Source organism: Sphaerodactylus townsendi, linkage group LG02 (assembly GCF_021028975.2).
Source record: "Sphaerodactylus townsendi isolate TG3544 linkage group LG02, MPM_Stown_v2.3, whole genome shotgun sequence".
Taxonomy (NCBI): domain Eukaryota; kingdom Metazoa; phylum Chordata; class Lepidosauria; order Squamata; family Sphaerodactylidae; genus Sphaerodactylus; species Sphaerodactylus townsendi.
This window is the reverse complement of record NC_059426.1, coordinates 75,892,484-75,906,094: the sequence shown is the minus strand read 5'-3', so window position 1 is coordinate 75,906,094 and position 13,611 is coordinate 75,892,484. Positions and strand designations below refer to the sequence as shown.

The 13,611-nt window shown below is 40.8% G+C and overlaps 1 protein-coding gene across 1 annotated transcript in view; it reads right to left on the bottom strand.

Annotated features, from left to right (window-relative positions):
- Positions 1-5,241, bottom strand: part of LOC125426302 (sodium/hydrogen exchanger 10-like) — a 146,446-nt gene extending 141,205 nt beyond the window's left edge. Inside the window, exons 1-2 of the mRNA XM_048484560.1 lie at positions 5,067-5,241; positions 1,358-1,458 (exon numbers count right to left, since the gene is read on the bottom strand). Of these exons, the coding sequence (XP_048340517.1) occupies positions 1,358-1,458; positions 5,067-5,241 (276 nt within the window). The remainder of the gene's footprint in view (positions 1-1,357; positions 1,459-5,066) is intronic.
- Positions 5,242-13,611: the final 8,370 nt, after the last annotated feature.

Below are 13,611 nucleotides of genomic sequence, written 5' to 3'. Positions count from 1 at the left end.
GGGGATTGAGTACATGTGGTGGTCTTGCCCTGTGATAGTAAAGTTTTTGGGAATCTGTTTTTGTAGAGGTTAGTAAAATTACAAAGAATAGTTATAAACAATGATTGAATTAGCTCTGTTAAACTTATTTTCTAATGTAATGTGCACTGAAAACAAAAAATACTGATACATTTTCTTATTGTATCAGCCAGGATGGTTATTGCCAAAAGCTGGGAAAATGCAAATAATATTTCATTAGAATGATAGTGGATAAAAGTAAGGAATTTCATGGTATTGGAAAAATTAACTAATAATGCTAGAATAATACGAAGAAAAAAGGAAGATGGTTTTAGGAGAATTTGGAATAATTTTGCAAGGTATTTAATGAGATCTCCTGAATTGAAAATATGTAATAATAAGTTGAGAACCAGTCTCAGAAATACAGATTTGGAGAACAAATCTATTTGGAATCTACTGCCAATGATGGAAGGTTTTTTGTTTTTAACTGCTAAGTTTGCTAATTGATCTATTCTGTATTGGATTTATAGATGGGATTGTTAAAGTACTGTCCTTTTTCTGAATTTCATGAATTTCGTGTATTTCCCTTTTTTTGTTGTTATATTTTAAAATACATAAAATTAAATTTTAATTAGAAAAAGTATTTCCCCATATTTGGTAACTGGGCCACCACATAGCAAATAAAGCTCAATGTAACTAAATGGAAACGGATGCCTACTAAGATAAAAAAATCCCTTACTTCAAATATAGACTGGTAGGACTTGAACAGGCAATTGCCAATCAAGAAAGAAATTTTGAAGCCATGGCAGGTACCTTAATGGACTGATCTATGAAGTGGGATGTGGAGGTAAAAAAACAAAAAGGTGCTGAAAATAAAAAGCCAACAACTAAACTTTTCAGTTTAAAAAAAAGACAGGCAGGGAACCCATTAAAAAAATGATGAGTGAACTCATGCCACGGTTGTTGACGTCTGCCACTGCTGACACTTTCTTCCTCTCACCCTGCCACTTGACTGGCTTCCCCCAGATCTTCCACAACCATGCTGCACATTTCAGAAAAGTTTATCAGAATCACTCGTTAATTCCACAAGATACCACATCTCTCTCTATATTTTTCTTGACAATGCCTATGCTTTGGGTTTGGCTTGTTGAGAGGTACCTCCATGGAAACAACTTACAGTGGACTCTGCTGGCAGAAGCCTAACGAAAAACCAAAGAAAGAATAGGGAGGCTCATTTTTCTCCTTCCCCTATTCATCTTCTGAACTTAGTGTTTCCATCTCTATTTTTAATTTATTTATAATATATCAGTAAAATATATCTGTTGATTTTCTCCCACTCTAATAACTGATTATACAATACCTTGTGTATATAATGTGATGATATTCCAAGGCCAACTCCTATGACAGACATTATAATAAGAATGGGAATTTTTGCATCTCTCAAAACAGTTCGCAACAAGGCTGAAAAAATATTACTGTTATTAATATTACTGTGTCATCAAAGTGCATTTATATAACATCAAAACAACTCTATGGAAAGTAAATAAACCTTTTTTTATTCCTCTGTTGAATATGCTGTTGAATATTCAATACCCATATCCAACGCACAAAGTCACATTTTCAGATTAACTCACAGACCCATCCAAATATTAGCTTTGAACAGAATTCTGAAATTCAAGATTAACAGTCTCTAAATGTATTGACCAAGGTTTTCACGGCCAGAATCTCTAGGGTGTTGTGAATTTCTGAATTGATTCTGAGGGAACACCAATGTACAGTGCATTCAAGTAGTCTAGGTTCGATGTTACTGTAGCATGGATCCAGGAGGTCCAAAGAACAAGTAAATGATGGAGGGAGAGAGATCAATGAGGTGAAGAATGGAGAAAGAAGAGGGAAAACTGGCAGTAGGCAGTGGGGAGGAAGAAAAACAGAAACCAAGAGAAGTGTGGAGAGGGAAGGAAGCAAAGGTAGTGGATGAGATCGCCATTTCTGCAAAAAAAAATTGTAGGGCCCTGCCTTTTCTTCCTAATATTGAAGTGACTGTTTCCCATTATGTTCATTCAGCTAGACAACAAGGCCACTGAAAGGAGATATAGATATATAGTAATTTAACATGGAGGGGAAAGGCCAGAGGATGCTTGAAAATGCTGCAGGCGCATGGAGTGTTGAACTCAATGGAGGGATTCAAATTTCTCACCCACAGCTTGTGCATGTTTAGAAAATGTAGCGAATTTTAGTGAGAAAAAGTCTCATTAAATTTAGTGAGATTTACCTTTAAATATACTACATTTATTTTCTACTGAAATCAATGGTACCTCAAAATGCTCAACATTGGCTGAATCAAGTATCAGCAGTGATGTAGGTATATATTTTTATGGGGGGTCGAAGGTGGGGTCATGCCCCACCTGCCCCTGGGGGTGTGGCCATGCCTCCCCAAGCCCCACCCCAGCCTCAGTGCTTATAAAAGCAGCTCTCCGAGGCCAGGGACAGCAGACTCCCCTGCCCCCCCCCCAGCTGGGTTCCCAGCCGGCTGCCAGCAGTCCTTTCTGCCCTCCCCTCTGGGAACACGTAGCTAGGGAAAATGGAGCCCAGTGCAAAATCTGAATTTTGCCCCCCCCCCCCACCTGATGGGCGACCACCTTGATACTGGAATCCACCCCCAAACAGCATCACTTTCAATGGTGTTTAAACTAGAGAGCCCAGATTCTCCTTTTAAATCCACCTTAAAGGGAGAATCTGGGGTCCCCAGTTAAAACAACATTGAAAGTGATGCTGTTTTGGGGTGGATTATCCACCACCCTGAAACAGCATCACTTTCAATGTTTAAACTGGGGACCTCAGATTCTCCCTTTAAATCCATGATGAAGGGGGTACATTTAAAAGGAGAATCTGGAGAAATTTGGATAGGTGCCTGCTGTCAGGAGTGCAATTGTTAAGCTAGCAGCACCAAACTTTCAGGATATCTTTAGGAGACTCTCCTAATGATACCACCCAGGTTTGGTGAAGTTTGGTTCAGGGGGTCCAAAGTTATGGACCCTCAAAGGTTATGGGTCCAAAGTTATCTTCTATTAGCCCCCTATTAGCCCCCATATCTTCTATTAGCCCCCAGTGCTCTTTAACCTATTCATAAATGACCTGGAAGTAGGGGTGGGTAGCGTGGTGGCCAAGTTTGCAGATGATACCAAATTATGTAGGGTGGTGAGAACCACAAAGGATTGCGAAGAGCTCCAAGCGGACCTTGATAAATTAGGTGAGTGGGCTCAGAAATGGCAAATGCAGTTCAATGTAGCAAAATGTAAAGTGATGCACACAGGGGCAAAAAATCCAAACTTCACATACACGCTACAGGGGTCAGTGCTATCAGTCACAGACCAGGAAAGGGATTTAGGCGTCTTAGTTGATAGTTCCATGGGAATGTCAACTCAATGCATGGCAGCTGTGAAAAAGGCAAACTCTATGCTGGGGATCATTAGGAAAGGAATTGATAATAAAACTGCAAAGATTGTCATGCCCTTATAAAAGCAGTGGGTGTGACCGCGCAGGGAGTACCTGTGTCCCAGTTCTGGGTAGCCGCATCTCAAAAAGGATATTGAGGAGATAGAAAAAAGAAGTGCAGTGAAGGGCAACAAGGATGGATGATTGAGGGACTGGAGCACCTTCCCTATGAGGAGAGGCTGCAGCGTTTGGGGCTCTTTAGTTTGGAGAGGCGGCGGCTGAGGGGGGATATGATTGAAGTCTATAAAATTATGCATGGGGTAGAAAATGTTGACAGAGAGAAATTTTTCTCTCTTTCTCACAATACTAGAACCAGGGGGCATTCATTGAAAATGCTGGGGGGAAGAAGTAGGACTAATAAAAGGAAACACTTCTTCACGCAACGTGTGATTGGTGTTTGGAATATGCTGCCACAGGAGGTGGTGATGGCCACTAACCTGGATAGCTTTAAAAGGGGCTTGGACAGATTTATGGAGGAGAAGTCGATTTATGGCTACCAATCTTGATCCTCTTTGATCTGAGATTGCAAATGCCTTAACAGACCAGGTGATCGGGAGCAACAGCTGCAGAAGGCCATTGTGTTCACATCCTACATGTGAGCTCCCAAAGGCACCTGGTGGGCCACTGCGAGTAGCAGAGAGCTGGACTAGATGGACTTTGGTCTGATCCAGCTGGCTTGTTCTTATGTTCTTATTGGAAACAATGGGGGATGGGGCACTCCCTTTGGAAGTCCATAACTCTGGACCCCCTGAACCAAACCTCGCCAATCCCGGGTGGTATTATCAGGAGAGTCTCTGAACAAATCCCTGAAATTTTGGTGATGCTAGCCTAAAAACTGCACCCCCTGCACGCCAAAAACCAAAAAAAGTTAAAAATACAAAAAACTCACAAATGGGGGTGGAGCTTCAGACATTTAATGGGGGGTTGAACCCCGAGAAAAAAGACCCCTTACCTACGTCCTTGAGTATCAGGTTCATTCTTACCACATAAAAACGGCCTTCACACTGGGCCTTTCCCCACTCTCTTTGATCCCCCCTATGCCGCACGCTGCTCTCAGCGGGCGGCATCCCAGGTGCGCGCCCAGGCGTCCCCACGACCTCGAGTCATCAAAAGGCGCCGTTAAGAAGAGTGCCTGGGATGCTGCGCGCTGAGGGGGCGTGAGAGCGGCAGTGTCGGGGCGTCTGCGCTGTCGCCGCCCCTGTTGTGGGGAGTGCCGGGGGACCCTGCGCTACTCTTCTCAAGTAGCGCGGGGCTTAAGGTAAGTGGGGAAAGGCCCACTGCTAAAAAATTACCTCGCTTTATCTTTCAGATCGTGGTTACCTCACATCTAGTTCGAAGCTGCACCCACTTGAAATAGCCCATCTGACACATGGCTTCTGTCTCACAGAAGGCTGATGTGCAGCTACTGGCTGCGGCTCACCTAAATAGGTCGGAAATGGAAAGGCAAGAGCCGCCGTTTGGAACGCAGCTCTTGGACAGTGGCGGGGCTTTATCCCCAGGCATTTTGTCTAGACAGTAGGTGATGTGGTAGATAACACGCAGCATTCCATAAACTGTAAGCAGCGACATCCTACCTCCGGTGGTGCAAGCCAAAAATACCAGGAGCAGCAAGAATGGCAAGTACTCTGGTAGAAGGTAGTGGTAAACTCGAGCAACGACTGTGTAGTCGGACTTCATGTGGTCTCGAGCCCTGAAAAAGTCTAAACTGCTGTTGCCCACGAAAGGAAAGCTGACGTTGAAGGGATTCATCGCGCCCGCTATGTGGCAGAGCACCACTTTTTCACGTCCCTCATCGGCGCTAAGGGCTTCCAGAGGAAAGGGTTGAAAACACACTGCGAAGTCGGGCCTTTCCCCCTCGCAATCTCTACCCTTTCACACGCCCTCCAAGAGATCGTTAGGCTTTGCGCGCGACACCATCAGTGATTCCACTGCTTGCGCTTTGGCAGTCGTTGATCCCTCCGCTGCAAGCTGCAACCGTTAGATTTCAAGCGCCTTCAAGCCTGGAGGGTGTGGGCTGAGTCGCGTGTTCCTTCAACAACTAGTTCTTCGGGAGAGCGCGTGGGGGACGGGGTGCTGCTCTGGAGCAGGGGGAGAAAAGATTGAGTTCAGAGGCACTGTATTTGAATGTAATAGACCCGAAAGAAACATATGGAGGAAGGTCTCCCTGTTTGTACAAAGAGCAGCCTCTCAACGAAGTATTATGCATTGCTAACGACAGTCTGAAGACTGTGTCATGTGTCTGGTTGCTTATTTGTTCTGAAATAACCAAACCTGTTTGAGGTACTAGAGACCAACTGCTAAATGTGAAGCAATCAAGAACAGTTTCCAAACGTCTTTCCCTCCCAAACAAAACGCGCCTGATTTTTAATTGTTTATTTCTAAGCAGAAATAAACGAGCTAGTTATTTTGCATAATGGATGTGCACTTTATGTGTCTGATGTATCTGAGTTCTGACTAAGAAAAGCTTATGATGGAATAAATGTTGTTAGTGTTTAAAGTGCCACTGGAGAGATTTCTCATTTATTTTGCCTACTAATCAGCACATCAGCTATGCAAAGGACCAGCAGCTCAACATATATGTCCAAAGATCTGACTGCATCTGTATTTTGGAGCTGAGGTCCTCCTGCCTAAAACCCAATTGCTATCACTAAAGGGGTGGGGGAGATAGGCATTCTTTGACAATAGAGTTCCCAACTCCAGATGGAGAATCTTCTGGACTTTCTGGGTGCAGCCAGGGGAAAGAGGTATCTCAGTGAAGTGAAAAACCATAGAATTTGCCCTCCAAGCAATTCTCCAGGAGAATGAATCATTGTTGTTTGGAGATCAGTCGTAATTCCTGTAGATTTCCAGGCTGCACCTGGAACTTGGCAACACTACTTTATGATCTAGTGCAACAGAAAATTCCCTCCCAAGGAATGTTTTGTATTGTACTTTAATTATTATTTATATTAGAATTTTATACCTGTGAGCTTTTCTGGAGCCAACATACAACTGAAAGGCAGGGTTAAAATAAAAATACATAAACACTGACTGTTTTGAAAGGACTGAACATTCATTGTGCATCCAAATGAATTCTCAGAAATACAGAAGTCATGAAAACCAACTGCGTTAGCAAAAGGTAATTCTATACAGCTACACCAATAACTCCAAAATATACAAACATGAAGTTTTTTCATAGTGTGTCAGATCATTCCACTGCCTACTCTGGCAAGCAGTGATTCTCCAGGAATGATGCACAGGTCTTTTCCAGCCTTGCTATCTGAAACCTTTTACCTGAAGAATCCAGCAATTAAGCCTGAGAGCTCCTGGACACTGTGCCCATAGACCCAGGTGTATGGGGGAAGAATCTCTATTTTCGACAACAAATAGAATATTGAAGTTTGCTGATATCCCAAAACTCTGCGCTATGTATCCCTGAAATAATGTATCCCTGAAATAATATGCAGCTGCATATCCCTAATATGCAGCTGTGAGTCATGCTATCCTGTTATGCAAAGTGGTCATTTTAAGATTTGGAATGGTCTGGTCACTGACGGGGGAGGGAGGTGTTGATGGACTTGAGTTCCTTTGACCAAAGCTACAAATGCAAGGATGGAGACATTAGTCAGGTCTGCCTAGTCTAGAAGAGATGTTAAGGGGTTTTGTGGGAAGGGAGTTTCGTTTTTTTGAAGTCTTGATTTTATTTTAGGACTAGCACAGTCTGCCTTTGTGCTTATAACCATATTCCCAGAATGCCTGAATAATCTGTACATTTGTAACCAAATGTGTTATTACAAGAGATGTCAAGCATCACCCAAAGGAAACTTATTCTCGGAGGTTCTCCTGCACTGTGTACTGCTTAGGAAACCAAAGGCACCAAAACTACAGAATAATTCCATACATTGGATTGCTGAATGACATTTAGTCCTATCTGCTGTTGGTTGCATTTTATATGCTTCAGTCTTGAGTGTATTCTTTTTATGCTGTAGTATTTATTAGATTCCTTCTTCGAGTCTAAATTGTGCCATGAAGATTAAAGTAACAGATAAATTATAATTCCAGTCTTCTCTACGAGGCAAATTGAAGGTTTCTAATAATTTATTGCTGTGATTCAACCCTCATGGACAATATTTAGATTTAACTCCATTTTCAGCATTAAAATATACTTTAAGGGGGAAACGTATTTGATACTGAAATCAGACGGTTTCCATTCATTCACCCATTCAAAGCACTTGAAATGGAGAATTGTTTGGCTCTCATATAAATGTAACATTCCAATTCAGTAATGAGACATCCTGAATCTTCAGTAGAAGTATTCTCTAAGCAGCTGCAGAAATTTTAGCTGAGTTATGGTGCTCCTGCTTTCAAACACAGAACTCAGTATTATCTGTAATGTGGCATAAAGCAATCAGTCTTCATACTGTTAAGCATTATCATTTGCAGTAGCCAAAATGATTACTTTATTTGGTACAACAGAAAGATAGGAAAAAGTATGGCTTGCCACTGAGTATAAGGGAAACTTTTAAAAATGCCTGTCCATAAACTTAAACAAGTAGGCTGTAGTCCACAAGACTTTATGCTGGAATAAAATACTGTGTATCTTGAAGATGTTTGTTTTTGTCACAATGGACTAGCAAAACTATCCCTCTAGACTTATACCATACAGTACTACTTACTTTTGTATCTATTTGTTTAGGATATCTGCATGCTACCTCCCCTGGAACTGTTAATTATTTTAATTAGCAAGCAATTGCTTTTTATTACAGTAATTGATGTATAATTGGAAATAGAACTTTTCTATTGCAAAGTCCCCTGAAGACACAGTGTATTTCTGTATACTAAGTGTAGAATCATTTTTCATCCCATTGTACAGTAGTTTGCTCTTGTAAGTTAAGATGTGAACTTCAAGATACCATTGGGGTAGGAGCTATTCTTGATCCCTCTCTTTACTGACACTACCCTTTGAGCATCAAGACTGTTGCTATCTTCATAAACCCACCCTGGGTTCTATTTATTGGAATACTGGGAACTACTATTTATTTTTTACCATTTTTTATTATTTTCAAACTTAACAGATAAACAATTTCTAAAACCCACAACATTTACAAAGTTAAGAAAATAAGGCATCAGGTAAACATCATGAATCTTAATATTTATAGCATTCTTTTTATTTTAAAGGGCTATGCTATTTTGGGTAGCTAAACAAATTTATTGTTCTACTGAACAAATTTATGTATTGACTGAAAGTATATTTTTAACCACTGTTTCTCCAAGGAGTTCATTTTCTCTTGTTTTATTCAAATGACCCTGTGAGTTAGACTTGGCTGAGAAAGAATGACTGACCCAAGATTACCCAATAAATTTTATGGCCATTGCAGATTTGAACCTGAAACTCTCAGGCCCAGTCCAACAACACTGGCTTACACCACAATACCACTGTAACTACCTCAAGAGCCGACTGAGAGTACAATAGCACAGGGAAGAGGGTTAAGAGCATATCCCGCTATGTCACAGCCTTGATTCATTTCAGATCCGACAGCTGCTACCATGTTTTCCCCAAAATAAGCCCTCCCCCGAAAATAAGCCTTATCATGATTTTTCAGGATTTTTGGAGGATGCTTAAAATATAAGCCCTTCTCCAAAAATAAGCCCTACCGGTAGTTACAGATCACAATCTCAGACAATGCCCTGTGCTCCCTGCCAATGAGGATGCAGCTTGTGTCACATGTGACGGGGAAGCAATGGGTTGCCGAGAGCCTGCCTTAATTAATTTTGAAGGTACTGTATTTCCCCGAATATAAGTCCTACCCCGAAATTAAGCCCTACTGCATCTTTTGGTGCAAAAATTCATATAAGACCCTGTCTTATTTTTGGGGAAACATGGTATTTCATTTATAAAAGTGGGTAATCTATTTATTGATTTCTTGTTGCTATAGTTTGGCCTTTATTTAGATGCCAAATTATCAGTCTAGGATATTTTGGTGCCAAAATTTGACTTGTGGTTAGCATTTACTAACTTTTTCCACTATACTTGGTATCTTATGATATAAAATACAAGTAACAATCTAGAAGTAGTTGTTGGGGTATGATGCTAATTAACAAAACTATGGCACTGATGAAGAATTTAGCTGAATGTTCCCTACTCTTCCACATGAGCGGCAGACAGTAGCTTTAAAAGAGGCTTTAAAAGGGGCTTGGACAGATTTATGGAGGAGAAGTCGATCTATGGCTACCGATCTTGATCCTCCTTGATCAGAGATTGCAAATGCCTTAGCAGACCAGGTGTCCAGGAACAACAGTAGCAAAAGGCCATTGCTTTCACATCCTGCATGTGAGCTCCCAAAGGCATCTGGTGGGCCACTGTGAGTAGCAGAGTCCTGGACTAGATGGACTCTGGTCTGATCCAACAGGTTCTTTCTTATGTTCTTACTGAATTTACCAATAGGCTTGGCAAACTGAAGCCTAGGGCCTCAAAATCTAGGGGGTCTCCAGCCAAGATATATAATATTTCTGACACCATCATAGGGCTTTCTTATACATGCTGTCATAATGCACTGTAGTCTCTAAATAACCCTTCAGTAATTTTCCTTGCACTCCATTAGCCAATAACTCCACACTAGCACTGATTTCTTAACTGGTTTTATTGTTCCAGGACTTCACTGAAATGGACACCATTTTGTAAGCCCATTTTCTGGAGGGTGGGAGATTGGGAGGCGCCTCACAGTGGAATAGCCTAGGGACTCTATTATTATTATTATTATTATTATTATTATTATTATTATTATTATTATTATTATTATTATTATTATTATTATTATTATTATTATTATTATTGTCGTCGTCATCATCATTATTATTATCATTATTATTATTACATTAATTAATTTTCTTATACCACCCAATCCCTGAAGCGTTCTGAGCAGTGAACAAAGGGCAATAGGCACATATAAAATACAATAATAGGAAAATATATAAGCATTCAAATTGTTTAAAATACAGTAGCAGTGGCACATAAAATTTTATTGGCGGCACCCAACCCCAAGCTTGGGAGGGAACTCAGCAAAAAGCCGAAGATAACATAAACAGAATCAAAGTGGGGGTATCATGAGGGGCGGCAAATCCACGGCCAGCCTCCCCAAAAAGCCCGGTGGAACAACTCAGTCTTACAGGCTCTGTGGAACTCCCCAAGGTCCCACAGAGCCCTAACAGATGGAGGAAGAATGTTCTACCAGGCAGGGGCCAGGGCCATAAAAGCCCTGGCCCGGGTAGAGACTAGCCGTATCATTGAGGGGTGGGCAACTACCAGAAGATTCGCCTCCGCAGAGTGCAGAGGCCTACTTGGGACATATGGGGTCAGACGGTCCTGAAGGTATGAGGATCCCAGGCAGTGAAGGGCCTTAAAGGTCAACAACAACACCTTAAAGATGATCCAGAAGTCTCCCGGGAGCCAGTGCAGGCAGCGCAATTTGAATCTAAATTCGGCATTGGCAGAGGACTCTTATCTGATGGTGTGGATTTGTTCCCTGCTCCTACACATGATGCCTGATGGGTTACTTTGGGCTAGTTACAGTTCGTTGAAACTCTCTCAGCCCCACCTACCACAAGTGTGATTGTAAAAAAGTGCTTAGTTATAGATTATGAATTGTTTTATGTATTTCAGATGGCAGCTGGAAGAATACTGGTATGTTTGATAGCGGATTTCCAATATAAGGTGGTGTTTATGAACCTTAGCATAGTTTCATAATGGTGCCCATGAAGTGTACTAGGTCCATGGTGAACATGATGTTGGGATGGAAATTGTTTAAATCCTGATGAAATCTCCTGAGAGCTTCCTTCCTGCATGTCTATGAAAATAGATCTCTAGCCAGCTTGCAGGTGTAATGCAAACTGAAAGAGAACTGGATTTTAGGACTGAAAGACCATCTTAACAGGAGAGACGCATGCAAAAGCATGAAAATTCCACACCATGTGCACCTACTGAACCTACTGCATAAATTGGTTCTAGGACTAAAACCTTTATGTGTGTCCTGAGTGACAAATGTAAGATTTGTTTGATTTTGTTTTTCAACACTTTGCTAATGTTGCATCAAAGAGTGCCTCAGACTATCAGGTCAACTTTACCAAACTAGTCTTATTCTGTTCTGTTTGTGGGGGAGGGGATTGGGGATCAATGTTTTTCCTTGGATATTTTTCTGAAATGCCACTCAACCCAATTCATAACCCCATCAATCAAAATATTTTGAATATGTTTATTTAAAACCCAGTCACTAAATACAAATGTTAGGTGCATCAACAACTATCAGTGCAAAGTTACAAAACACAACATTATGCAAGTATTACTGCAGTTTTATCCTGGTAGATGGAGCAGATGGAGAATGAACTGATTTAGAACAGAAGGGCATATTTGAGCTGGTTAAATGTAACAGGAGAAACTACTGCTAGGGCAGAAAACCAAGCTCTGAATATTTATACCAGGTCTGTCCATATATTATATGGTTTGCCAATCTTCAGGGCAAATGCCATACATCCTTATGCCCTTCTGTGCCTGGACTGGGTTGCAAATGGTCGTAAACTTAACCAACTTGGGTTAATTGAGTTGGCCATTTAGTTTAATATAATGTTTCTTCACAGCAATATGGCTTTTATATAAATGCTTTTTTGGGTGGAAAAATTAGTTGTCTTCATTTATATTAGAGCTTAGACAGATTGTCAAGAAATAGCTACAGAATAAAGTGATTTTCTTAACATGTGAAGATGATTAATGCATAGTTAGATGATCTGAAAAGGATGATAGGATTTAATTCAACATATATTTTTACATTTGTCTCAGTGTGACACTGAGTTGCTGATGCAAAATGGGCAAATGATTCACTGATCTAAGTCTAACCACATTTCTCCTGAGTATATTGGACAGAAATAGCTAGATTAGAAAATGAGAAAACAATGGTTACCGCTTTGGGAGGATGAGGAAAATGAGTCTTCCCTTATTACCATCAATCTTCATTTTCCCTCATCAATATATCTCTGTTCTTGGTTCTTTTTTAAAAAAAATCATAAATGTTCCTACAAATGAGAAAAAAATGAAGGAAGCCTCTAAAGCTGTTACAGAATATATGGAATATGGCATATAAAAATACAACCCAAGTCATCAGAAGATTGCAAATGGCATGTCCATAGCACCCTGGGATCTGGTAGAAACTCTGATACCTCTAAAATATCTAATTGTTAGGCCAACTGACTTTGATCATTAACCAGACTCTGGTATTGGTAACAGAAGTATTTATTAAGAATCAGTAAAGCAGGCACCAAGCTGTCTAATCCAGTTCTGAGAGACGTGGGAAAATTATCAAAGATATAGGAATAACTCATTCCCTCTGCTGCCGTACCATCTGGTGAGAACCTCAGCAAACTCGGTATAGCTTTGGCTATTAATTTGATTCTCAAATTAATATGGCTAATACACAGCAATGTCTGTTAAACTGAATAGTTGTTTCCAAAGTGTAAGTTGTAGAAATTACTGATTTTTTAAAAAATCAAAGTTTACAGGATCCAAACTCACTCAACAGGTTTCCATGGCAGAGTGGAGATATGAACCTGGGTTTGTCAGATCCTAATCCAAGACCTTAGCCATTACACCACAGTGTTCCTTTAACAGAGGTTGCTAACTCCAAGTCAGGAAATTCCTGGAGATTTTAGGATATAGCTTATGTGTGGAACAGAGGTTAATAAGCTATTATGAACTGGAACAGAGGTAAATAAGCTATTAAGTCTCTATTAAAGGGATAAGACATCTTTCTCCTGACAGTTGGCAACCATAATCAGTATCTATTCAGTTCTAGTATGTCAGGGGTTTTAATTGATTGTGCTCCAGGTACAGATTCAACATACCAAAATTATAATCAGTTAAGGTTTATTTATATTGCTATTATGGTCTCCAGGGGACAATTAATAGATGGATACATATTTAAGTGTTGGGGGGCACAATTTCAGTACTTGCCCTTGGTGCTATTTTCTGTAGCTATGCCCCTGTGATCATCAGTCCACAATACCACTGGTGGGGGGTAGTCAGCACCGGGGAGGGGCAGCTATCTCAGCTGGTGAGCCCAGTGGGAGTGGGGGTGGGAGGTGTTTTGTGAGCTG